The sequence below is a fragment of the Jaculus jaculus genome, chromosome 17 (assembly GCF_020740685.1).
Source record: "Jaculus jaculus isolate mJacJac1 chromosome 17, mJacJac1.mat.Y.cur, whole genome shotgun sequence".
Lineage (NCBI taxonomy): Eukaryota > Metazoa > Chordata > Mammalia > Rodentia > Dipodidae > Jaculus > Jaculus jaculus.
The window spans coordinates 4394938-4421913 of NC_059118.1; the positions used below are offsets into that span (position 1 = coordinate 4394938).

The 26976-nt window shown below is 48.7% G+C and overlaps 1 protein-coding gene across 1 annotated transcript in view; it reads right to left on the reverse strand.

Annotated features, from left to right (window-relative positions):
- Entpd3 (ectonucleoside triphosphate diphosphohydrolase 3) overlaps nt 1-26976 on the reverse strand; it is a 47257-nt gene that overhangs the window by 15315 nt on the left and 4966 nt on the right. The window contains exons 3-5 of the mRNA XM_045136681.1: nt 25101-25228; nt 10008-10125; nt 1218-1368 (exon numbers count right to left, since the gene is read on the reverse strand). Coding sequence (XP_044992616.1) covers nt 1218-1368; nt 10008-10125; nt 25101-25228 — 397 coding nt within the window. The remainder of the gene's footprint in view (nt 1-1217; nt 1369-10007; nt 10126-25100; nt 25229-26976) is intronic.

The following is a 26976-nucleotide window of genomic DNA, read 5'->3' on the forward strand; positions in this document are numbered from 1 at the left end:
AGAGAGAGAGAGAGAGAGAGAGAGAGAGAGAGAGAGAGAGAGAGAGAGCGCAAGGGCGCGAGAGAGCGAGCGAGAGCACATGTTATCTCAGTGGGAGAGCACTTGCCTAGCCTGTGCAGGACCTCAAATACCAAGCATTGCAAAAACAAAACAAGGCAAAACCAGACCAAACAAACAGCACAGAAAGAAAGGAATTGAGCTGGGTTGGTGATGCATGCCTTTAATCCCAGCATTGGGGAGACCAAGGTAGGAGGATCATTGTGAGTTCGAGACCAGCCTAAGAGTACATAGTGAATTCCAGGTCAGCCTCCCTCGAAAGAAAGAAAGAAAGAGAGAGAGAGAGAGAGAGAGAGAAGGGGAGGGGAGGAGGGGGGGGAAGGGAGGGGAGGGGAGGGGCATTAAGCCAGCATTAACAGCATGGCAGCTCATATCTATAATCACAGCACTTGGGAGCAGAGGCAGGAAGACTGACATAAGCTTGAGACAAGCCTGGGTTACAAAGTAAGACCCCATCTCAATACAACAACAGGGCTGGAGAGATGGCTAAGTGGTTAAGGCACTTGCTTGCGAAGCGTAAGGACCCAGGTTCAATTCCCCAGAACCCATATAAGCCAGATGCACAAGGAGAAACATGCATATGGAGTTCATTTGCAGTGGCTGGATGCCCTGGTGTGCCCATTCTCTCTCTCTCTCTGTTTCTTTCACTCTCATAAATAAATAAAGTATTAAAAACAACAACAAAAACACAAAGAACATTCAAGACGATGCCATTGAATAAACTGCCATGTCTGTAAATTTATCAAGAACAGCTCAGAGGACGCAAGATGCCTATTTCATACTGACTACAAAGGCTCTGACTGAGGTAAAGGGCAGACATGGCACAGGAACTTTCAGGCTCAAGGTACACATGGGCAAAAGCTTTGTGGCTTACGGCTGCACTGACCACACAGCTTAGATGGCTGTTCACCTGTGCCCCAAACACCTGCTGTTTCCCAAGCAAATGCAGGCTACCCCACAGGCTGATGTCACATCTCCCACTCTTCTTCAGGCTTCTCAGTTAAATCACCATGGGAGATGGAACCCAATTTTGGAACTTTCTGACTTCCCACCATGAAAGCCTAAACTCATGACAGACTTTGTTCCCATAACCCGAGTTTCATTCTTGTTAAGGTTCAAGACATTCTTGGCTATTCTGGTCACGTGACACTAGCCTTTACCTCAGCAGACGCATCCCAGCCGTGGCTCCCAGGTAAATGCGAGTGGATCGGTGCAGGTGCGTGGGAACCTGCTCCTTCACTTTGACCATGCAATCCTCAAAGGCTTTGGGGACATCTTGAGGGTTTTTCTCATAGCTGGAGATCCCAGAGCCTGAAGAGTAGGCAGTCAAATCTGGTTACCATTCCCTAGGACCAGCAATAGCAATGCAACTTTCAAAAAATTAATTTAAAAAATTAATTATTTGCGGGCATGCATGTGTATCACCAGGGTCTCTTACCACTGCAGATAAAAATGAGACACTTGTGCCACTTTTTTTTCTGGGGGGGGGTGGTTTCAAGGTAGGGTCTCACTCTAGCCCAGGCTGACCTAAAATTCACTCTGTAGTCTCAGGGCGGCCTCGAATTCACAGCGATCCTCCTACCTCTGCCTCCCGAGTGCTGGGATTAAAGGCGTGCGCCACCACGCCCGGCTTCACTAGTGCCACTTTTGTGTCTGGCTTACGTGGACGGCTTGGGAATTGAATCTGGGCTGTCAGACTTTGCAAGTCAGCACCTTTAACTGCTGAGTCATCTTCCCAGCCCCCTCCTTTAAAAATATTTTATTTATTTTAAAGATCTATTTTTATTTATTCATGAGAGAGAGAGAGAGAGAGAGAGAATAGGCATGCCAGGGCCTCTAGCCACTGCAAATGAACTCCAGACACATGTATCACCACGTGCTTATGTGGGACCTGGAGAATTGAACCTGGGTCCTTAGGCTTTGCAGGCATGGGCCTTAATGGCTAACCCATCTCTCCAGCCCCCTTTTTAAAATATTTTATTTTATTTATTAGAGAGAGAGAGCAAGTGAGAGAGAGGGAAAGAAAGAGAGAGAGAGAGAGAGTGAGTGAGAGACAGAGGCAGATAGAAAGAGAGAATGGGCACGCCAGGCCTCCAGTCATTGCAAACAAACTCCAGACGCATTCGCCACCTTGTGCCTCTGGCTTATGTGGGTCCTGGGGAATCCAGCCGGAGTCCTGAGGCTTCAAAGGAAAACGTTTTAACTGCTAAGCCACTTCTTCAGTCCCCAGCCCCCTTTTTTGAGATAGGGTCTCAGTCTAGCCCAGGCCTTTTCTTATTCTCTTTGTGTGTGTGTGACCACATGCACATAGAGGTCCAAGGAGAAGCCGAGTATCAGTCCCCACCTGTGGCCTGGTTGGAGGCAGGGTCTCTGGTTATCAATGTAAATTCCAGGCTGACAGGCCTAGAAGCTTCCAGGATTCTCCTGTCCTCACCTCTATCGGCCGCAGTGACATCAGAGCAGCAACAACAGCAGATGCAGCAGGTTTACTGCCGGCTTAAACTAAACTTCTCTTCAGTTTCTTTTCTCCTCAGGCTGCTGCTAGAGGCCGCCAGCCCACTCCCAGGATGGGCATGCCAGGGGTCAGCTTTCTCACCTCTCAGGCTCTGTTCCTAGAAGCAGCTTGCCCACTACTGAATAGGAAAGTTCCAGAGGCTGGTCTTCTCTACGTTCATGTTTGTGTCCCCTGAATAGGCCAAACAGCATGCATGCATCTACACACACACATGCATACAACACACACACACACACACACACACACACACACACTTTCTCTATATCTGCGGATACGGCTAAGTGCTCCCCGTGAGGCAGCCCTGCCCCATGCTGAGAAGCTCTGGCTGGGGCCAAGCTGCCATCAACCACATCTCTTGCTTGCTCTGCTTCCAACCTCAGTCCCTGACCGCAGGTTCTAGGTCAATAGAGTGGCCCTTTAAATCATGTCCTGTCATGCGAGCTCCAAGACGAGACTCTCCAGGCGGGGGTTGGAGAGATAGTCCACTTGGCAAGTCTTGCCTTGCAAGCATGAGGACCTGAGTTCTATCCCCAGGACACATGTTTTAAAAAAGCCAGGTGTGGTGTCATGTGCCTGTAGTCCCAGTGCTGGGGAGGCAGAGACAGGAGGATCTCTGGAGTTTACTGGCCAGTTAGTCTAGCTTAATTGGTGAGCTCCAGGCCAGTGAAGACCCTGTCTCAAAAAAAAAAAAAGTAGAGCTGGGGGTGGTGTCACACGCCTTTAATCCCAGCACTCAGGAGGTAGAGGTAGGACCATCGCCGTGAGTTTGAGGCCACCCTGAGACTACAGAGTGAATTCCAGGTCAGCCTGGGCTAGAGTGAGACTCTACCTTGATAAACACACAAGCAAGCAAGCAAACAATGAAAGGTGGACAGTAGTCCTGAGACATCTGACATTGTCTTCTGACCTCCACACACATGTACATATTTATAAACACACACACACACACACACACACACACACACACACACACACATGTTCAAGCTCATGTGCACACACATTAACAAAAGAATCTTTGATTAGCTTTCCAATATACTTCAAAGAAAATTTATTTGAATAAAAGTCGACTTCCCCACTGGCCTCAGGGCCTTCCAGGAGCTGGCTGTGGTTACAGCTTCCTCCTCCCTCTAGCCACACCGGTCCCTTTGTCCTTCCTTAAAAACCGGGCAGCCTCAGCTTTCACCCTCGACCTTTCCTTCTTCTCCCGGAGCTCCCTGGCCAGACAGCTCCTTGGCTCACCCCTCACCTCACGTGGCTTCTGCTTCTCTGTGACCTTCTTGGTCCTCCCCTGACGACCCTGTCTAGAGGCGTGTGGTCATGCCTGCTCGTCCTCAGGCATGCCGTGCATCACCACTGCTCGCTGGGTCTTCACAGTCTGTCATAGGTAAGTCGTGTAACATGTAACAGCAGAAACTGGGACTACACAGCTATAGTGCTTATGTTGGAATTTCAAGTGCCAAGAACAGTTCTTGGCAAGCACCAGACATCCAGTAAGCATTTCTTAAGCTGGGTGTGGTGGAGCACACCTGTAATCTCAGCACTTGGAAGGTGGAGGCAGGAAAATCAGGAGTTCAAGGTTATTTTCAGCTATGTAGAGTTCTGGGCAAGCCCAGCCTACAAGAGGCCATGTCTCAAAAAAAAAAAAAATTTAATTTAATTTAAAAACTGCCCTCCTCCCAAAGCATCTATTAAATGAAGGAAGGAAGGAATAAATGATGAAACTTTCAAGCCAGAACACACCTCTAAAGTAAGAGAATTGGGAAGTCCAATCTGGGGTAAGCAGGGCACACTGCTGGAGCTGGTCTTTGGAGACAGCTGGCTAGGAATGAGAAAAAAGTGCTGATTCACTCCCAGATTTCACATCCCTGACAGCCTGTTGGCATAAGGTTATGTAAGCATCTTAGAAAGACATGTGGATCATAGAGTCATGGGATTCTGAGGTTTATACCACCACAAAAAGAGAGTCGAAATTGTTGTTTCAATATGAAGAGAGAGGGTTTACCTGACGGCACAAAACTTAGCCAAGGAGAGATGGAAGCACAAGACGGAACCCCACCAGAGGTTCCAGAGCAGCCATCAACTGGCAGAGGACTCCTTCAACACTGTGACGCCTGCTCCCCAAAGCAGCTCTCTGAGGCATTTCAATGGAGATATTTAGGGTTAGGTAGTGGATGTAAAGAATTTTTAACCATGGCTTTGCAGAAAGGAACCCACCTATTTCTCATGTAGTAACAGGCATGAACACTTCAAAAGAGAGATGAGGAGCTGGGCATGGTGGCGCACGCCTTGAATCCTAGCACCCCGGAGGCAGAGGTAGGAGAATCGCCATGAGTTCAAGGCTGCCCTGAGACTACATAGTTAATTCCAGGACAGCTTGAGCTAGAGTGAAACTCTACCTTGAAAAACCTAATAATAATAATAATAATAATAATAATAATAATAATAATAAGTGGGGGTCTGGGGAGGTAGCTCAGAGGGGAAGGTGCTTGCCTCATAAGCACGAGCATCTGAGTTGGATCCTCAGAACCTGTGTAAAATGCCTGGCATGGTGGTGCACACCCTTAATCCCAGCACTGTAGAGACAGAGACAGAGGATCCTGGGCTCACTGGCCAGTCACTCTAGCTTAACTGGTGAGCTCCTGGCCAATGAGAAACCCTTCTCCAAGGAGATGAACGGCATTCCTGAGGACAACACTAAGATCGTCCTCTGGCCTCCGCACACACAAACATATGCACATGTACACAGGCACCTGCACACACCCATACATTAAAAGAAAAAAGGAGGGCATGCTGGGAACCAGGCCCCTCTGGGCTGGCTTCACTACGGTAGCCAGAGCTACAGAAACCGGAACGGGCACCACCAGCTGAGGGAGGGCACAATGATTTCATGGTGAACATCAGTAACTAGGTATTGACACCCACCCCAGGAGCCTCATAGAAAGAAAGTTTCTGAGGGGCCAAACCTCTGGGAATCACCACTGGGTGAACACACATGTTCCCTAAACACTTTAGCTAGCCCAAGTCACGGGAGTCTAAGAAGTTTGCAGCCGAGAAACCAGAAACCCAAATTACTGGTAGAGAAGCCATGTGTTTCGGAGGGGATGACACTTGCCAAATGTCCACCCTGCAATTTAGGGTGCAGTTTGCGGTAGACAATCACTCAGCATATATGCGATGGATTCCTGCGGCTGCTGAGATCAGAGGAGCCAGGATCCATTTATGGACATGCTTGGGCTTTGTGACCCTGTTGCCTGCCTAGAGCACATGTGGCATCCAGGGTGGGCCAAAACCTCTTCCTTTGAGGCACCGCCTGTGTGACCTCTGCACTGAAGTCCAGCCTCTTCCTTGACTTACAGGGCCACAAGGATGACTGGACTGGACTGCTCTCCTGGGTCCGAAGACAAATCTTTCCCACCTCTCTCTCTCACACATACACTATATATATGTATATGTATATGTATATGTGTATATATATATGTGTGTGTGTGTGTATATATATATACACACACACATATACATACATACATACATATACTGATACATATACATAGTGTGTATTTATGACACAAAGCATTCTTTTAAAATTTTTTTAAAATACTGTTATTTGTTTATTTAGAGAGAGAAATGCACACAGAAAGAATGGGCACACTGGGGCCACGCGAACTGCACACGCACGCGCCACTTTCTTCTCTTAGGGCCAGAGGTTTGGATAATACTCAGTGCTCACACAAGTGGGGTGAGTGAGGGGAACAAGGACGTAGCTGGGTGGTAGAGCCCTTGCTTAGTCTGCACCAAGCCCTGGGTTCAAGAAAATAAAACATAAAAAAGGGAGCAGGCAAAACCTTATTTTTCCTTTTTATTAAAAAAATACTTATTTATTTGACAGAGAAAAAGGCAGCTAGAGAGAATGGGCATATCAGGGCCTCTAGCCACTGTAAATGAATTCCAGATTCATATGCCATCTTGTGCCTCAGTCTTTATGTGGGCACTGGAGAATCGAACTTGAGTCCTTAGACTTTGCAGGCAAGTGCCCTAACCGCTGAGTCATCTTTCCTGCCCTCCTTCCTTGTGACTTACCTCATTGCATACTTCAAGTTGGCCTTCACTCCCAGTCCCACTGCCTCTGCTCCTTGAGTGCTGGGGTGTCCAGTGCACACCACCACATCCGGCTCTACGTGAGGTCTTGTGTGTGTGTCTTCGTGTGCCTAGTATGTGCTTCATGTGTGCTACGTGCACCTGTGTGTGCCTTTTGCGTGTGATGCAGAGGCCAGAGGAGAACGTGGGGTGTCCCTCCTCCTCCACTCATCGGCTCATTTCCTTGAGATGGAGTTTCTTACCGATTCTTGAACCCGCCATGTTTGAAAGCCCCAATTCTCTGGTCTCAGCTCCCCTACAGGATTGGGGTTCCAGAGATGTGTGGCCGCATCCAGCTATTTATGTGGGTGCTGGGGAATCAAACTCAGGTGGTCTTGGGGCCCTTTAGGCCCTCAACCTTGTGCAGGAAGCACTCTTACTTAACTGCTGAATCTCTTGCCATCCCTGTTTAGTTTTTGGACAGGGTCTTATGAAGCCTATGCTGACCTCCAACTCTCTATGAAGCCTAGGATGACCTTGAATTCCTGATCCTCCCGTGTCTACCTCCTAAGTGCTGGGATCACAGGTGTGAGCCACCACAGCCAGTTTTATGGGATTTGGGGATTGAACCCAGGGTTTTGTCCATGCCAAGCAAGCCCTCTATCAACCCCAGGAGACGTCTTAACCACGGTCCCACATGATTCTCTTGGCTTCCAGAGTAACCTGCTGCTGTCGCTCATGCTTGGGGATGAGGTGACAGCTCAGAAGTTGGCTGAGCCAAAGGGACTGCATATTTCCAGCTGAGGTCAGAACCAGACAACTGCTGTCTGTGTTTGTGAATAGAATTACAAGCAGTGATCAGAAACCTTCCCAAGACTGCTGTGGTGAACCCAAAGGTGGACCACGGAGATAGTCCTTTAATGAAGGCCTGACCCCTCCGCCAGCCCTTCAGAGTTGCCTTAGTGCCGAGAGCTGCCCTGCCCAGGGTCTCGTTCTTCCCGGTGTGGCCATCATCCAAGGACCATGCTGACGGATATGGCAGCCCAGCCACACCAGGCCGTGCCAGCACCGTGCAGGGAACTCTGATGGCTAGCCATCTCAGGCAGGCATTGAGGTCTGACTGTCTAGCCCTTCCTTGTCCCTTTCCAGCCACAGGACCTCGCCTGGTTATTCAGATCCTCAACAACGACATTCCATCTCAAGCTCTGTCTCAACATCTGCTTTCAGATTGTTCGAGCTGTAACATCTGTGAGCCAGCGCAGACCAACTCCCAAACACCCTGGCAACCCAGAGAAGTCTATCCGTCCCCCGTGGGAAAGGCCAACCCTGCTCCCAGCTTTTCCACACTAGTATCTCCAAGAACTCACGACATCTGGGAAAAGCTCCACGACGGAGACTGCCTGGGGCCACAAGGGCAGCTGTGGAGTCTCCAGCCCGCAGTCCCCTGGGCCAGTTCTAAAGGTGCAATGCTTTCACAAGGAAGAAGTGGAGTTTGCAAAGGACACACACGCTCCCACGCACGCACGCAGGCACAGGGATGGAGAGATGGCTGCATGGATAACGAGCTTGCTGTGCAAGTGTGAGGACTGCCATTTAGATCCACATAAAAGCCACTCGGCAGGGCGTGTCTGTAATCACAGCATACTGACAGCAAGGTGGGAAGTGGAGACGGGGTGCAAACACCGTGGTGAAAAACGGGGTGGAAGGCGGGTCTGAGTGACGACGTCCTCCCGTCTCTAGACTGTGGGCTATAATGGCTGTGCTGGTCGACATTTTCACTAACAGCATAACAGTTCCCTCCTTCTTACATCACCATCAGTGGTTGCATGGTTAAGGAAAATGTGATGATGGGAGCTGGAGAGATGGCTTAGTGGCTAAGGCATTTACCTGCAAAGCCAAAAGACCCAGGTTTGATTCCCCAGGACCCACATAAGCCAGATGCACAAGGTGGCGCATGCGTCTGGAGTTTGTTTGCAGTGGTTAGAGGCCCTGGTGTGCCCATTCTCTCTCTTCCTCCCTCTTCCTCTCTGCCTGTTTCTCTCTCTCATAAACAACTAAAAATAAATAAAAGAAAAAAAAAGGAAATCTATGAGATCTATATTACACATACATATTGTAGTAGTTGTACAAATTTATGGTTTTGATATTTCAATACATTTTGATATTTCAATACATGTATGCAGTATGTACTGATGAAATCAATGTATTTAGCATTTCTGTTTCCTTATCATTATCTTATGTTTGGAGCCTGATTCAAGGTCTTTTCAAGTTATTCATGAAATACACAACCGTTTATCCCACACTGGTCTCAAACTCACAGTGATCTTCCTACCTTGGCCTTGCAAGTACTGGGATTAAAGGTATATATCACCTCACCCTGCCCTGAGAGATTTTTTAAAAAACTATTTTTATTCATTTGCAACTAGAGAGAGATAGAAAGAAGAAAGATGGGAGAGAGAGAAAGAGAGAGAGAGAGAGAGAGAGAGAGAGAGAGAGAGGGAGAGAGGGAGAGAGAGAGGGAGAGAAAATAGGCACACAGGGCCTTAGGCCACTGCAAATAAACCCCAGATGCATGCACCACTTTGTGCCTCTGGCTTTAGGTGGGAACTGGGGAACTGACCCAGGGTTGTTAGGCTTTACAGACAAGCACCTTAACCGATGAGCCATCTCTCCAGCTCCAGAGAGGTTTTTATATTTTTCACTAGTGGGGGGAAATTAAGAGGAAATTATTTTTGTGACAAGTGAGAATTGGACGAAATCCAAAGTTCAGAGGCTGGGGAGATGGATCAGCAGTTAAAGGTGGTTGCTTACAAAGTCTGATGGCCACGGGTTCTATTCCCCAGTAAAGGCAGAGGCACATGGTGGCGCATGCGCCAGGAGCTCGTTGGCGGTGGCTGGAGACCCGGGAGCACCATCCCCATTTTCCAGGTGTTGCTGTGTCGCTGTGTCTTATGCCGGGCGGAGGTGCCGTGCCTTTATGCTGTGCTATCCTTTCATGGCCAACGGCCAAGCGCAGGCATGTCCCTGCCCGTTATCAGCAGTCCCGGTCCTACACACGAAAATGTTGACCCTTTGCTGACCACTCTCACTGTGAACAGCCCAGTCCTTCATTTCCCACTCAGGAGTCTTGTGCCTTCTTTACTGGAAACCGTGAGAGTCTGATGGGGGAGATTCACAGACCGTGCCCAGGTTGTGACAGACCGCCCCCCGCCAAGTTTGCAGTTGGAATGGTGGAAAGGAAGGGGCTGGGCCAAGAGGTGCGTAGCAGCTGTACGGGAGCACAGGACCCCCCTGCTCCCCCGTCCAGGGCTCCCTCTTCCCTCTGGGCCTCCCCAGAGTGCCCCCCCCCCCCCGCTCTTACCTTTCACGCGGCACTTGAAGGTTTGGCTGACCACTCCTGTATTATTCTCCTTCTCTGCTGGCCACTGATACACGTAGACGGTGGTTCTGGAGGACCCGGCATCCAACACGATCCCATACTGAACGAAGGGGGGAGTGGGGGTTAGAGCTAGGCTGGTTCTCATTGAGGGTTCCTCTCCTGACGGCCCACTGGGAACCCCGAGTTCTGGAATGCACACTGTTTAACGTAGGCAGGAACAGACCAAGAAGAGAGAGCTAGGGGCTCTCTGAGCTCGGGGAGATGGCTCAGTAGGTTAAGTTTTTGCCGTGCAAGAATGAGGGCATGATTTGGCCCCCAGCAACCATATAAAAGCCAGGCATGGTGGTACACCCTTGTACCCAGTGCTGCAGAGACAGACAGACACAGGAGGAGCCTGTGTGCTTGAGCTCCAGGCCATTGAGGGGCTGTTTCAAGAAGGGGTGGACGTGAGCCGGGCTTGGTGGCACATGCCTTTAAACTGACCACGCCGATCACCGCGAGTTTGAAGCCAGCCTGGGTCTATAGAGTGAGTTCCAGGTCAGTCTGGGCTACAGTGAGATCCTACCACAAAAACAAAAATAGCTGGGCATGGCAGCACATGCCTTTGATCCCAGCACTTGAGAGACAGAGGCAGAAGGATTAGCTGTGAGTTAGAGGCCTGTCTGAGACTACATAATGAATTCCAGTTCAGCCTGGGCTAGAGTAAGACCCTACCTCAAGAAAAATTAAATAAATAAAAACAAACAAACAGAAAACCAGGTGCATTCAGGCTGCATTCCTGAGGGTAACATGTGCCAGCATGTGCCCTGCACACAAATGTGCTCCTCTGCACACATGAGCACACATACATGCATGCACACCACACACACGCACCGCATGAGAGAAATGGGCTTGGCTTCTCTAAGGGTTTGTTTCCAAGTGGGCCGCTAAGGACCCTGCATACCTGCAAAGAGGGCTTTGTTCCCAAAGGTACTGTGGCTCCTTGGGCCCTGGGGAAGGGATAGGGTGGGGTGGGCAGGATCAGTCTTGGCCATGCGCAAGAATCCCCTGGTGCACCTTAAAATGCCTATGTCAAGTTTCTGCTCCAGACTAATTAAGCAGCTTCTCCTGCCCGGGTGACTGGAATGCCCAGCAGAATGTACGAGGAAGAGGAAGAGTCCTGACAGGGAGTCAGGTAGCTCTTTCAGGCAGGTGGGGTGACTGGGCCCCTGAAAGTAAAAAGGCAGGATGGTCGACCCTTGCTAGAAATCAAGGGATGAGCTGACTTCTGATCTCGTGCCTGGTTCCCTAGACCTGTTTTTCCATAACCAGGACTCCTGGGAGGGAGGTCTCTCCTAGGATTTGAATCTAATCCTAACATTGTGGTTGGTCAAGGTTCAGCCCATAGAATTTGGTGTGGTGGCCTCTTCCTGAGACTGTCCCTAGCTCAAACCATCAGCTGTCCCTCAGGTAGGGCCCACCACCAGGTTATGAGTACGTTTGTGGTGGGGGGACAAGCTCTGTGCTGCCTGAGCTCCGAGCCTCCAGCCGCTGGTGAGCTCCTTCTCAGCTTGGCCCAGTTGAGCCGAACAGAGGACAACCCGCCCAGCCCTTCTCTCCCCGTGGGCTCTACCCCTCCGCTCTCCTCGGGCAAGAGCTCTTTGAACTTTCCTCTCCTCTCCTCTCCTCTCCTCTCCTCTCCTCTCCTCTCCTCTCCTCTCCTCTCCTCTCTTTTCTTTTCTTCCTTTTCCTTTCTTTTCCTTCCTTCCTTTCTCTCTCCCTCTCCTCTCACTCCCTCTCTCTCTCTTTCATTTTGGTTCATCGAGGTAGGGGTTTGCTCCAGCCTAGGCTGACCTGGAATTCACTATGTTGTCTCAGGGTGGCCTCGAACTCATGGCAATCCTCCTACCTCTACCTCCCGAGTTCTGGGATTAAAGGCGTGCACCACCACACCCAGCTTTCTTTCTTTTTTATCCATGGTTGCCCCAGGCCCTCTGTGTGGGCTCTCAAGCCACATAGGTGTTGTTCCTTGGTTCTGTACTTCCCTCAATAAATATAATAATTAATAATTATCCTTCTCAGTCACTTTTATTCAATTCTTTGATTAAAAGTAGATACAGACCTAGAGTTTAGGGTTCAAGGACTTTCCTGTACCCCAGCACCCTGTTACAAGGCTATCAGGACTCAAAATGAAAAGTGTCCCTAAGTAAAGGGACAGGAACAAGACAGAAAACAATATGGGCAGCATGCTCCCCCTTTGTGAATGTGGGTGTGAACAGGCTGGTAGGCAAGAGTTGCTCAGCAGAGCTGGGGCTGGCTGTGGTCAAGAGAAGAAAGTGGGAGGTCCTGGATGGGCCCCCCAGCCCAGCCTTAGACCAAACGGGACCATCTAAGAACACATGAGGAGCCTGTGAGGAGTGGCATGAGTGATGGTCAGATGCCTCCAGGTGTCAGTCTTTCTCCCACCACCTGGCTCGTCTGGATTATCCCGCGGGTGTGGGGCAGGCTGCCTTGGATGAATTCTCCATTTCATAATGCTGACTGAGCTCCCTGGACATTAGGTGACTTACTTCAGAAGTCAACCGGAAGTCACATACCCGAGGCTCAGTGGCTGCTCATTTTAAGAGGCTGTTACGGCTGGATGTGGTAGCACACACGTTTATACTCAGCATTTGGGAGGCTGCGACAGGAGATCAGGAGTTCAAAGTTTTTCCTGGCTACATGGCAAGTTCAAAGCCAGCTTTGGCTATGTGAGGCCCTGTCTATCTCGCAAAATCAAAAATGAAGCAAAGCATTGAAAATGCCATCATCAGTTAGGCATGGTGGCTCAGTTCTGTAATCCCAGCTCCCAGAAAGCTGGGGCAGGAGGATCTCTCTAGAGAGAGACTTTGTCCTGGGCGGGAGGGTGGGGCAGGGGGAGAAAGGGCTGGAGGGATGACTTAGTGGTTAAGGCCAGACGCACAAGGTGGCACATGTGTCTGGAGTTCATTTGCAGTGGCTGCAGGCCCTGGTGCACCCATTCTCTCCCTCCCTCTCTCTATCTCTTAAATAAATAAAGAAACAATACATATATATGCACATATATATATATATTTTAAAGTTTTTATTAGCATTTTTATTAAAAAAAATCCCATGGTAATTCCCTCCCTCCCTGCACATATATTTTAAAAAGAGAGACACTACTGTCATATATTGAAAACTAGTCTAGCAAAATAAATAAGGTTACAAAGCAGAAAAGAAAGAAAAAGGAGAAAAGAAGAAAGCCAATTAGAGACTCCCTCGAATCTGCTGTCTTTACCACTTGCCACAGATCTCGTGTACAGGCCTGCTTTGTATGTGGTTACATACATCCACATATATGCAGGCGTGAGTAGTTTTATTTCTTTAGAGGGAGGGTCTCACTATGTAATCCAGGCTGGCTTCAAATTCTCGATCCTCCTGTGTCAGGTTCCCAAGGGCTGGGATTTCAAAAACGTGCTTCTTTCCCAATTATACCTGTGTATTTTTGCAAGTGTATGTGTGTATGTACGTGTGTGTGTGTGTATGTGTTCATATGTGTGGGGGTACATGCATGTGTTGGAGTGCACATATGTGCATGTGGAGGCCAGAGGTTGGCAGTCCCTGAGATAGAGTTTCTCACTGAACCCGGAGATCACTGATTTGTCTAGAGAGAGCCCTAGGGGTCCTGTCTACACCTGTGCCCATATGCTGTGCCCCCATGCCCAGCATTTTGTACACGTGCTGGGGATCTGAACTCAGGTGTGTGTGGCAAGCACTTGACTTCACTGAACCATCCTCCAACCCAGAGTTACGTATTTTAAAATGAACATGGAATCACGCGATACAGAGATATGCAGGCTATCTTTTTGTGTGTGATACTCCTTTCTTAAAGCATCTCTTAGGCACTCTCCCTGCTAGCAAAAGCAGACTAGCATCACCTCTTTGAACACATCCTACTGGGAAATGCAGACTGATTCACTTAACGGGTTTCCCGATCCTCAGCATTTAGGAGCCCTCCAGTTCTCTCGTGTTGCAATCGCCTGCCTCCCGTGAAATGGAACCGAGCCTTGCGAAGCTGCTCCAGCTTCTGGGTCACAGCTTCCCTGTGTTAAACTTGAAAGTCCAGAGCGTGCCACAGTTGGCGCGCGGACAGCCTCTTAATCCTCAGCCTTTCACTCTGACAAGGGTTGCCTGGGATCCTGACATGATGTCCTCAGTGGCGAACAAGGCTGCCATTGTTCAGAATCTGTCCCCGGAAGAGACTCATGGGGAGGTGAGAGCGCAGGTTGAAACCGAAGGTAGGAAGGAGGCCAGGCCCTCAGAATGTTCGCCTGCTCCCTCCTCCTTCCTGCTCTTGAGCTGGGCACCACCACTGTCTCAGCCCCTTGCCAGGCCTGGTGCTGACCCACAAACCAGGAGCAGAGAGAGCATAAGAGAACCCTACTTCCCCCAAGTCTTCATTCTAGCCCTCACAAGAGAAGCATATTTAACCGGGATATGAAGGCCGGCAAAGGTCAGAAAGAAGGAAGAGGGACAGCTGCTCGTGTGTGATTCCACCTGGGACCCAGCCGCCCCCCCCCCCACCCGTTTGCTGACGGGCCAACAGGACCCAACCCTTTCTAACAAGGATCGACTTTCAATGACATTTTCAAAGTGGAAAAAATAATCTTTGATTCATTTTTGGAAGAAATTTGCTTAAAATCACTGAAACTCAGTGTGGATCCATTGGGGAGAGGGGATGGGAGTGAATCTTTTCCAACTCAGCTAGACAGGTAAGGTTAGAGTAAAAAGTAATCCAGGTGGTATTTAAAAAGGCACGGATTGAATATAGATCTGAAATGGATTAACCTAAAAGAAAGAATTTTTTCATACTGAACCAATACTTTAGAACTGTGTTATTTTCTGTAAAAAGCACAAGCCTAGTTCATGAGGTCAGACTTTTTTTTTTATTTTCACTATCAAAAACTAATAGTAAGCAACACTGTTGAGCACTTATACCAGCATCTGCATAAAGTGGTTTTAATAAGTGTTACTGCCTTTGAATTCATCATCTGTTTTGTTTGTTTCTAATGTTTTATTAGCATATCTTAATTATACATAATGATGGGTTTCACTGTGATAATTTCATACATATACATCATGCATGTCAGTCATATTCATCCCCAGGGTCCTCTCCTACTCCCCTCTCATGCTGCTAATCCCATTTCTTTCCCATAATCATCATCTTATTTGACAGGTGGAGACAGATGTAGAACCAAGCTTGGCTTAACTAACTCTTAAGTTTATGATTAGAGCCCCTATGCTTTCACTGAGCTCCAAGAAGCCAGGTTTGATGGGATGACTGTTCAGGAATAGGACTGTAATTTGGTGTTATATATCTCCTTTGTTTGGATATAAATTCCCTTAAAATTATATTCTAAGGGGTATGTCGAACTGTCTGGAGGGGAGGTGGACCAATTTGGCTAAGGAACCTGGGGAATTTTAGAAGGGAAGAAACCACTTAGTCAACTCTTGCTGTCCAAGAGGTAGGAAGAGGGGGCTACAAAGTACCAGAAATCCAGGCTTCTGAACAAGGACCCTTGAGGGTTAGAAGGGAATGACTTTGGCTCAGCCTGGCCTAGTCTCTGTGCTTTGGGAAGTAGTAACCAAGCATGGCGTGTGAACCAAACCAGCCTGTGATCTTCTACTCAGCATAGGGCCTGAGAAGATCTCAGAGAAAGAAAACAATAAAACCATCCCTGAAACCTTAAGACTGTGCAGGACCCTTCTGCAACAGTGACATTAGCTGGCTTCAAGAGGCGCGGCACCAGGGTACTGGGGACAGACTGAAAATCCCCAAGTTTGGAGTGGGAGGGGTCCTCAAGAGAAAGATTTTGGAGTTCATGAAAGCATGTGGGGGCCGGAGTGAAAAATAAAAATGATGTCATCGTGTTTACTCCTCAAGCTGGTGGAGCAGGTCAAACCAGTCTCACACGGGGACATTTCTGACCCTCGACTGGGTTTTAACAGTCCCGTTCTTAAACTTGCATCAGCCAAGGTCAGGCAAGTTAAGGCTGGATTTACGAGCAGGGTGCCGTACCCTTTTGTGAGGGTCTTGTGTCATAGACGTCCCAGGTGTGGGGAAGCTGCTCCCTTACAACCCATCATCAGCTGTACACACAGGCAAAGGGGGGCAGTGATGCACAAGCAAACACAACAGAGCTAAGAGCCCTCAGAAACCTTACAACCCATCATCAGCTGTACACACAGGCAAAGGTGGGGCTGTGAGGCACCAGCAAACATGACAGAGCTAAGAGCCCTCATAACCTGGCTTTGCTCCTGCCAGGCTCTCCCTGATCGTGATCTGCTGAGGAAAAACCAGACACGGATGATCTCCTATTACCCCGAGCAGAGCTGTGGGGAGCTCCCTGGGTTGAGGCTATCCCCTGCTCTGGGCTTGGCCAGCCCAGAACATGCATCTCTCCTCATATTTCATTTGCTCACTTGGGCAGCACGGACCAGACCATGCGAACCTGTCTTCCACAACTTCCACAACCGTGGCCAGGGTCTTGTAGCCACATTTCTGAGGAGGCTGAAAATGTCCTCCTTGAATGGCTCATTGGTGCAGGGGGTGTCCCACTAGACCCTTGCTTGAGGCAACTATTTTTGCTCTTTTCTCTTTATCAACTGTTATTCTTTTCTTCACATGTTTCTATGTTCACAGATGCACATGTATGTGCACACGTGTGTGTTCACGTGTGCAGAAGCCAGAGGTCAGCACTGAGTGTCTTCCTTGCTTGTTCTGTACGTTATTCTTGGAGACTGGGTCTCACTGAATTTAGAACTCACTAATCCAGCTAGACTAGCCAGCCAGGGAACCTCAGCCATTCCCCGTCACTGTCTCCCCAGCGCTGGGATGACAGGCACAGGATGCCATGCCTATGCCCAACATTTTACACGGATGCTGGCGATTCAAGACCAGGCTGTCACACTTACGCAACAAGCACTCTACCTACTGAGCCAATTCCCCAGCCTGGCTCTGATCTTTTCAACCTGCGTAGCTGTAGAAAGTTACGTATTTCCATTTCTCTGTTTTCTCATATAATAGATGGGGTTAGTCAGGCTATTTTAAAAAAATACATTTTGTCCATTTATTTGAGATAAAGAGATATAAAGAGAGTATGGGCATACCAGGGCCTCCTGCCACTGTGAACAAATTCCAGGTGCATGTGTCACTTTATGCATCTGGTTTTACGTGGAGTACTGAGGAATCAAACCTGGGCCATCAGGCTTTGCAAGTAAGTGCCTTTAACCATTGGAATTAAATAATTAAATAACTCCCCCGAACCAGCTCTCTAGCCCACATGCCCACTGTTGCAGTCAGGTTCACATTGCTGGTAGAAATCACCAGACCAAGAGCAGCTTGTTGGAAAAAGGTTTATTTTGGCTAACAGACTCAAGGGGAAGCTCCATGATGGCATGAGGAAACGATGGCATGAGCAGAGGGTGGACATCACCCCCTGGCCAACATAAGGTGGACAATAGCAACAGGAAAGTATGCCTAACACTGACAAGGGGACACTGGCTGCAACACCCATAAGCCCGACGCCAACAATACACCGCCTCCAGGAGGCTTTACTTTCCAATTGCCATCAGCTGAGAACCTAGCATCCAGAACACCTGAGTTTATGGGGGACACCTGAATCCAACCCCCACACCCACAGAACAATTTCTGGTCTTCCCATAGAACTGCACCACTGTCCACCATGCCAGGGGCCTGAGGCTCCCCGAGCACACAGCGGGATGGAAATTCTGAGCTCACCCCCCGCCCCGAAGCAGCTTCTGAGCCAACGACAGGTAAGAGCTGGCGCTGAACCGTGCCTGAGAGTGGACGACCGTGAGCCACGCGTGCACGGCCTCGCCCTTCGCTGAGGAGCGGCTCTCCAGTGAAGCGTGCGTGGGTCTCTCGGAGGTCTGCCACCGGACGGGGCCCCTGCTGTCCACCGGGCCGACTGGCTGGAGGACAAATGCCCTGTTGGCTGTCTTAATTCCCCACCCCTCATCTTGTTTCTTGGCTAGGACTGTCCCCAGCCTACTCACTCACTTGCACTCAACATCTTTGACCAGGGAAGCCCGTAGCACAAGGACTGGGGGAGACAGCTTGGCGGTTAAAGGAGCCCGCTTGCCAAGCCCGCTGGCCTGGGTTCGGTTCCCCAACACCCATGCAAAGCCACATATACAAAGAGGCTCGTGCATCTGGAGTTTGTTTGCAGTGGCAAGAAGCCCCGGCACACACATATGGTCTCTCTCTCTCTCTTCCCTGTCTTCTCACAGATACATAAATTAAATATTGAAAAGGTAAAGGCGGTAGCAGTAACGAAGCATAGCCCTGCCCTTCAGCAGTGCCCGCAGGAGCGCTCTGCAATCTGCCATCATACATGGCTTAGTGATAAGGATCTTCTCGAGAAAGCACACCCTTAGGCAGTTTCGTCATCATCACAGGAACATCACGGAATGTACCTACACAAGCTAGATGCTGTGGCCTGCCACACACTCAGACTACATGGTGTAGCCATGGCTGTTACTGTGCAAACCCGAGCAGCACGGCATTGCCCTGGATGCAGCAGACACATGGGCATGGCGGTAAGCATTCGCATATCTAAACACAGAAACATAGAAGGGCTGGAGAAATGGCTCAGCAGTTAAGGCATCTGCCTGCAAAGCCCAATGACCAGGGTTCTATTCCCCAGTACCCATATAAAAAGCCAGATGCACAAGGTGCGTTTGCAGCATCTGGAGGCCCTGGTGCACCCATTCTCCCCCCCCCCCCATTCTCTTTTTCTGCTGGCAAATAAACAAAATATTTAATCTGGAAAAAGCACAGACATAGGAAACACTGCACTGTGTAAGATAATAAAGAACAGTCACTGATGAGGGCCCTCAGCGTGAACGGTGTCTGCTTTGGGTAAGTCACATGAGCAAGAGGGGCGCGCAAGGCCTGGGACGGGGTAAGCATGGCTTCAGGCTTCCTACTACCGTGCATTTAGGTCACACTCAACATAGGAAGAAGCTCTTCTCCCCAACAATAAAGCTTGCTGTTACTGTTTTACTTTAGAAGCTTTTTCACTCTTTTGCACTAAAATCGGCTTTAAAACACAAACACAGCTGTAAAAAATATTTCATTTTCCTTTATGTCCTTGTTCTGTAAGCTTTTATCTGTTTTGTTTTATTTAGTTTAGTTTTTTTTTTTTTTTACATTTAAACCCTTAATGCTAAAAATAACAACAGGGGGCCGGGCATGGTGGTGCACAGCTTTAATCCCAGCACTTGGGAGGCAGAGGTAGGAGGATTGCTATGAGTTTGAGGCCACCCAGAGACTACATAGTGAATTCCAGGTCAGCCTGAGCTAGAGTGAGACCCTACCTTGAAAAACAAAACAAAACAAAACAAAACAAAACAAAAACCCAACAGGGGACTGGAGAGATGACTCAGCAGTTATGGCTTGCCTGCGAAGCCTAAGGACCCAGGTTCGATTCCCCAGTACATATGCAAGCCAGATGTACAAGGTGGCATATGTGTCTGGAGTTCATTTGCAGTGGCTGATGGCTCCGGTGTGCCCATTCTCTCTCTCTTCTCTTTCTTTCTCAAATAAAAAAAATATATATTTTAAAAAACACCTAATAACATGGTCAGGCATGATGGCACACACCTTTAATCCCAGCACTCGGGAGGCTGAGGCAGAGGATCGCTATGAACCTGAGGCCAGCCCGAGACTACATAGTGGAATACATGTCAGGTCAGTCCAGGCTAAATCAAGACCCTACCTCAAAAATAAAAATAAATAAAATAATAAAAAAGCAAAACAGAGCTGGAGAGATGGCTCAGTGCCTCCTAATCAAACCGGAGTACCCAAGTTCAGCCCCCAGACCTCACACAAAATTTGCAAAATGTGACAGGCTTCTGTAATAACGGCATACTGACTCTGATGTCAAGATGGGAGGCAGAGACAAGAAGAATTTCCTGGACGTTTGAAGTAAGCCCAGTAAAAAACAGCAGAGGGGGATTCCAGCACGGAAAACCTCAGTGAGTATAAATGAGTAGAGGCAAAAGCTGTCCACGCCACGCGAACACACACATATACATAAAAACTGCTCTGGGGTTGGGGAGCCGACTTAGTGGTTAAGGGAGTTTGCATGCAAAGTCTGTTGACTACAGAGGTCAATCCTCCCAGGACCCATGGAAAACTGGAAGACTGGGTACATGGTGGCACATGCATCTGAGGTCCCAGGGACACCCACACAGATGGGAGGCAGAGGCGGGAGGATGTGATGCTCCTGGGCCCGCTGGTCTGGCATTCATTCGTTACCTCGCGGTGAAAAAAGACCCTGTCTCAAGGGAGCTGGAAGAAGGGCACAGACACCTCCAGATGCATGCTTGGGCACATGCATGCCCACATATGAAGAAATACATAAATAAAGGAATAAAATAAATATTAATAACACACAGGTAACTGTTACCACCCATGACAGCAACACCTTCTTTCAGAATACCTCAGGGTTCTACGGTGGCTTCCTGTGCTGTTTATCATCCTTTCTTTTCCCCTTCTCTCTCTCTCTCTCTCTCTCTGTCTGTCTCTCGGTGAAGCACAGGCCTAGAACTTTCTGTCCTCCCTCAGCCTCTAAGTGCTGGGATTATAGGTGTGTAGAGCTCTGTTTATTAAATATTAACGAGTACACTCTAAACGACAAAACAGAATAAAAATACGTGAGCCAGCAACACAGTCACTTATCACTACCGCCGAGCATCACGTGCTTTACGTCAGTGTCTGTGTCGACACTTTGCCCAGCAGGGTGGCATGGGGTAGGTTCACTGACACAAAGTTCACCGCAGCCCCAGTGACGGGTGTGCTACATGGTGACGTGACGGCGCCGACATGTCCTTACAGGGGTTCTTCAGCTCCGTGATAATTTTTATTTTTATTTTTTTGAAATCTATTTGAGAGAGAGAAATAGGCAGGGAGGGAGAGAGAGAGAGAGAGAGAGAGAGAGAGAGAAAGAATGGGCACACCAGGGCCTCTGGCTGCTGCAAACAAATTCCAGATGCGTGTGCCCCCTTGTGCATCTGACTTACGTGGGTTCTGGAGAATCGAACCTGAGTCCTTTGGCTTTGCAGACAAGCACTTTAACTGCTAAGCCAGCCCCAGCTCCACAATAATCTTAAGGGAGCTGTGCTCTATCTACACCTCTTATGTGACAGTTAACCTAATAGGATTTATAGTCACCATGGAAACAAATCTCTTGGCATGTAGAGAGACTTTCTAAATTAGGTTAATTGAGGTAGAAAAACCCATCCTAACCATGGGTGGTGCTATCCCATGGCGTGGGCCCCTGGACTGAACAAAAAGGAGAAGGTGAGCTGAGCACCAGCTTTCATTCACCTCTCTGCCTCCTGACTGTGGACACCGTGTGACCAGCTGCCTCACCCTCCTGCGCCCTGCCTTCCCACCACGATGACCCGTCCCCTCAAAATGGGAACTGAAATGAAGCCTTCCTCATCAGCTTGTGTTTGCTAGGTATTTTGTCACTGCAACTAGTACCTGATGCCACCAGCTACCTTTGGCCAGCTCTCCGGCCAGGGGGAAGGCCTCTAGGGGCCAGCCTGGATTCTAGGGAGCTGGCACCACAGCACATTCTAGAAGGGGGAGGGCGGGTTCCCTTGTCTGATGGAGAGAGATGAAACGGCAGCATGGCAGAGCTGGCCCTTCTGAGTACACGGTTTGCAGGTTTCCCTTCCCTTCCCGCACCTGCCCCTTCCTCCCCACCTTCCCTCTGTGTTCCCATCCAAGGCCCACCCCTCCTCCTGGAGTCTCTGTTTAAATTTATATTTTTATCTATTTATTTGAGAGTAACACACACAGAGAGAGAGAGAGAGAGAGAAAGAGAGAGAGGGAGAGAGAATGGGTGCACCAGGGCCTCCAGCCACTGCAAACGAACGCCAGATGCATGCACCACCTCGGGCATCTGGCTTACGTGGGTCCCGGGGAATCGAGCCTCGAACTGGGGTCCTTAGGCTTCACAAGCAAGTGCTTAACCGCTAAGCCATCTCTCCAGCGCTGGAGTCTCCGTTTAGAAGCCAGGGTCCGGGGATGCAGGAGTTCAGGGAGAAGAACTCCCGGCGTTGGGAAGCAAGGCCTGGACTATAGTTCTGCTCTTGCTACTCACTACTTGAGCCTCTATTCCCTCACGTGCAAAAGGAGGATTACAGCGCTTGAGCATGGCCCACCTTCAGCAGGCGCACAAGGGCTAAACAAGACAGACCAGGGCGGGGGGACGCTCACTAGGCCAAGAGCAGCACACGAGGTGCCAGGACGAGGCGCGAGGCTCAGCCGCAGTTCCCATTCTGTTTAGTCCATGGAAGGGAGTGCCTGCAGTGAGGGAAGACAGCTTCTCTAGCTTGCGCTAATATGTCTTGGGGCTCAGTGGTTTCTTTTTCTCTCATTGTTAGACAGTTTCATAAGTGCTTTCAAAAAATAATTTGTTGGGGTTGGAGAGATGGCTTACTGGCTAAGTGCTTGCTTGCCTGTGAAGCTTAATGACCCTAGTTCTGAGGCCAGATTCCCCAGGATCCATGCAAGCCAGATGCACGAGGTGATGCATGCATCTGGAATTCGTTTGCAGTGGCTGGAGGCCCTGGCCATTTTTTTTTCTCTCTCTCTCTGTCTTCTTCTCTGTCACTGTCAAATAAATAAATTTTTAAAAAGTTATTTAAGGGCTGGAAAGATGGCTTAGTGGTTAAGCACTTGCCTGTGAAACCTAAGGACCCCGGTTCAAGGCTCAATTGGCCAGGACCCATGTTAGCAAGATGCACAAGGGGGCGCATGCGTTTGGAGTTTGTTTGCAGTGGCTGGAGGCCCTGACGTGACCATTCTCTCTCTTTCTGCCTCTTTCTCTGTCTGTCTGTCTGTTGCTCTCAAATAAATAAATAAAAATCAACAACAACAACAACAAAAGTTATTTAAAAACATTTGTTGCCAGGTGTGGTGGTGCACCCCTTTAATCCCAGCACTCCAGAGGCAGAGGTAGGAGGATCACCATGAGGCCATCCTGAGACTACATAGTAAATTCCAGGTCATCCTGGGCTAGAGTGACACCCTACCTTGAAAACTCAAAAAAAAAAAAAAAAAAAACAACAACAACAAAAAAAAAAAAAACAAAAAACACCCAGGGCTAGAGAGAGATGGCTTAGTGATTAAGGCATTTGCCTATGAAGCCAAAGGACCCAGGTTCAATTCTCCAGGACCCACATAAGCCAGATGCACAAGGGGACCACACATCTGTAGTTTGTCTGCAGTGGCTAGAAGCCCTGGCATGCCAATTCTCTCTCTATCTGCCTCTTTCTCTCTCTGTCTATCGCTCTCAAATAAATAAATAAAAATGAACAAAAAAAATTAAAAATCAGGTGGAGGGCTGGAAAGATGGCTTAGTGGTTAAGGCGCTTGCCTGCAAAGCCAAAGGACACAGATTCAATTCCCCAGGGCCCAGGTGAGCCAGAAGAACATGGTAGAACACGTGTCTGGAGTTTGTTTGCAGTGGCTGGAGGCCCTGGTGCACCCATTCTCTCTCTCTCTCTCCCCCACCCCTTCTAAAATAAAAAATAAAAAAAAAGTTTAAAACAATCAAGCAGTGATTGATAAGGGACAGGAAGGCATCCAGCAATGCCTCCGCCTCCCACATACACACACATGATGTGCACACACACCCACATGCATGCATGCACAAACATACAAGCATGCATATGTGTGTGTGTATAAATGCATGCATGCAAAAGTAAAAATGACAGAACAAAGAGGCCCTGGTGTACACACACACACACACACACACACACACACACATATGCAAATAAATAAAAATAAAAATTTTAAATGACCAAGTGCTACGAGATTAAGGAGATTTCTAATCCTTTAGAAAGTAGACACAGGATATCAAAATTACTGACAGAGCCCAAGGCCCATTAGCCTCTTATCTTTTAAAAAGTTCTATTTCAAATATAACCTTTGGACAGCCGCTGGAGGTAGAGACACAGAGAAAGGAATTGTGAGGTCAATTGTAAATCCTAAATGATATGCGAATAACACGGCTGAGTTACTTGGCCCCTAATGGCTCCTCCAGCTATGAAAACTTTATACATTTTTAATGAGCCCAAAACCCAAAGGCAATACATAGCAAAGACTATCAGGGGCCCTTTGTACTGTTTGGCCCTTTGCAGAAAATGTTCTCCCACCACCAACCCCCCTCACACCCCCAAATAATCGAAGGACTCACTGATTCTCTTCTCTGGTCATTGGACAGGTCATCCTGGGATGCCTTCCTTGGAATCAAGGCCAGAAATTCCCTATAAGGCCATTTGGGAACAGACTCATCCAGGGCCGAGAAGCCATTGGAATCATGTACAAGGCTTAAGGCTCTGACGGCTTTTTTTTCCCCTTTCTTCAAGGAATGGGTTGGAAGGAACATGCACATGTCTTAGACCTAAGAGAGTGAGTGGGACTTCTCAATTCGCAGACCTTTTGGAGGATTAGCTGGGGTCTCTTGGCGGTCCCATGATCAGGCTATGTGGTTTCCAGAAGCTGACAAGCCAGTGAAAATGGAAACTATACTAACAAGTAGATCTTTGGTAGTCCTGCAATTCTTTTTTATTTTTGTTGTTTTGAGGTAGGGTCTCACTCTAGCCCAGGCTGACCTGGAACTCACTCTGTATTTCCAGGCTGGCCTCGAACTCTGCCTCTGGAGTCCTGGGATTAAAGGCATGCGCCACCACACCCGGCTCAGTACTTTTGCAACTCTTGTCTGTTGATTAGCTCTTTGCCCCCCACAGTCAGAAACCAACGTGAGAGTCCCAAGTCTCTGGAGAAGGTCTCATCACCTCCCTCGATCTGCACCTCTGCACCGACCTCCTCAAGCCCAGCACGTCCAGGCCTCGCCCTGGGCCTCGCACCACGTTCTCCCGGCTCCAGCTGGAGGAAGGGGGGAAGGGCGTTCTTCCCTTCTAATCGAGTGTTTAGGGCAACTGATGTCACAGGCATGCTCTGCCTCTGGGGCCCAACATTCTCCCACCTACCTTCAGTCCTGGAGGGAGGACCTCAGGGTGGTGGATCTGGATGAGTGTGATGGTCACGAGCACCACAACGCTCGCCAGCAGGACCACCAAGGTGATGATGGCTGGTGTTCGGGAGAGGACCCTGAAGCCTGCGGTGGGAAGACACGGGTGACGCTGGAGGGAAAAGCAGACAGCGGGCACTGGCCACCTTTCGGAGCCCATGGCCTACACCTATAATCACATGCATAAGCCGCTTCCTCTGGCCTTGCTGAGACCCACGCTTCCCTTTTGTAAGTTTCTTAAAGTTAGTGAACACAATCCCAGGATTCACTATGACGTTTTCACACACGTGCGCTATTGCACTTTGCTTGTACTCACCCCTTACTTGTCCCCTTCTTCCCCCTAAATTGTACCCCTTCTGTCTTCATGTCTATAGCTGTATATTTATTTATTTGTTAAATATTTACTTGAGGAAGGGAGGAATGGAGGGAGAGAGAAATAGAGAAAGAAGGGATGGACGTGCCAGAGCCTCTTGCCACTGCAAATAAAACCCCAGATACATGTGCCACTTTGTACATCTGGCACTGGGGAATCGGACCCAGGCTGGCAAGCGTTGAAAGCCAGCAGCTTTAATCGCCAAGCCATCTCACCAGCCCCGTTTATCTATATCTATATATCTTAACTATATCATCATTTATCACATTATCTATTATCTATCTATCTTCAAAGAGAAAGAAACAGAGTTATATCTAAGTTCCACATATAAGAGAAAACATGTTGGGCTGGAGAGATGGCTTAGCTGTTAAGGCATTTGCCTGCAAAGCCAAAGGACACACTTTCAATTCCCCAGGACCCATGTAAGCCAGATGCATCAGATGGCACATGCGTCTGGAGTTCATTTGCAGTGGCTGCATGTCCTGGCACACCCATTCTCTCTCGCTCCCCTTCCCTCACCTTCTTTATGCCTCTTTCTCAAATAAATAGATAACTAAAATATTTTAAAACATGATATTTGTCTTTCTGAGCCTCTTCTTTCCCTTAACATTGTAATTTCCAATTCCATCCATTTTTTCCTGCCATTGACATCATCTCATTATTCTACATGGGGGAATAGAATTCCATTGTGTGCACACATCCCATTTTCTTTAATACAATTCCATTGTGAGCATACACCACATTAAGAAAGAATTCATGCATTGATGGACAGCTAGGTTGGTTCCACACCTTGGCTACTGTAAACAGTACTGCAATAAACAGATATGCAAGTATTTCTGTGGTGTGTTGGCATGGACTCCTTTGGGTACATGCCCAGGAGTGGTATAGCTGAGTCACAGGGTAGATCTGTTTTCAGTTGTTGAGGAGCCTCCACAGCGCTTCCCCTGCAGTGAGGGAGGCTCCATCCCTGGATCCTCACCAGCACTTGCGGAGATGCTTGGTCCCAAGGTGGAGGAGTGGCTGGCCTTCAATACTTGTCGATCCTTCCCTTACCAGATTCTAGACTAAAACAGTGTTGCAAGGACTTGTGCACCACACCCATCTTTCTTTTTTAAAAAAAGATTTCTAATTATTTATTTATTTATTAGAGGCAGAGAGAGGAGAGAGAGAATGGGCATGCCAGAGCCTCTAAACACTGCAAACGAACTCCAGATGCATGTGCCACCATTGTGCATATGGCTTACGTGGGACCTGGAGAATCAAACCTTAGTCCTTAGGCTTCACAGGCATGCTCCTTAACCACTAAGCCATCTCTCCAGCCCCCCCTTATTTTTTCGAGGTAGAGTTTCACTCTAGCTCAGGCTGACCTGGAATTCATTATGTCATCTCAGGGTGGCCTTGAACTCACAGTGATCCTCCTGCCTTTGCCTCCTAAGTGCTAGGATTAAAGGCGTGCACCACC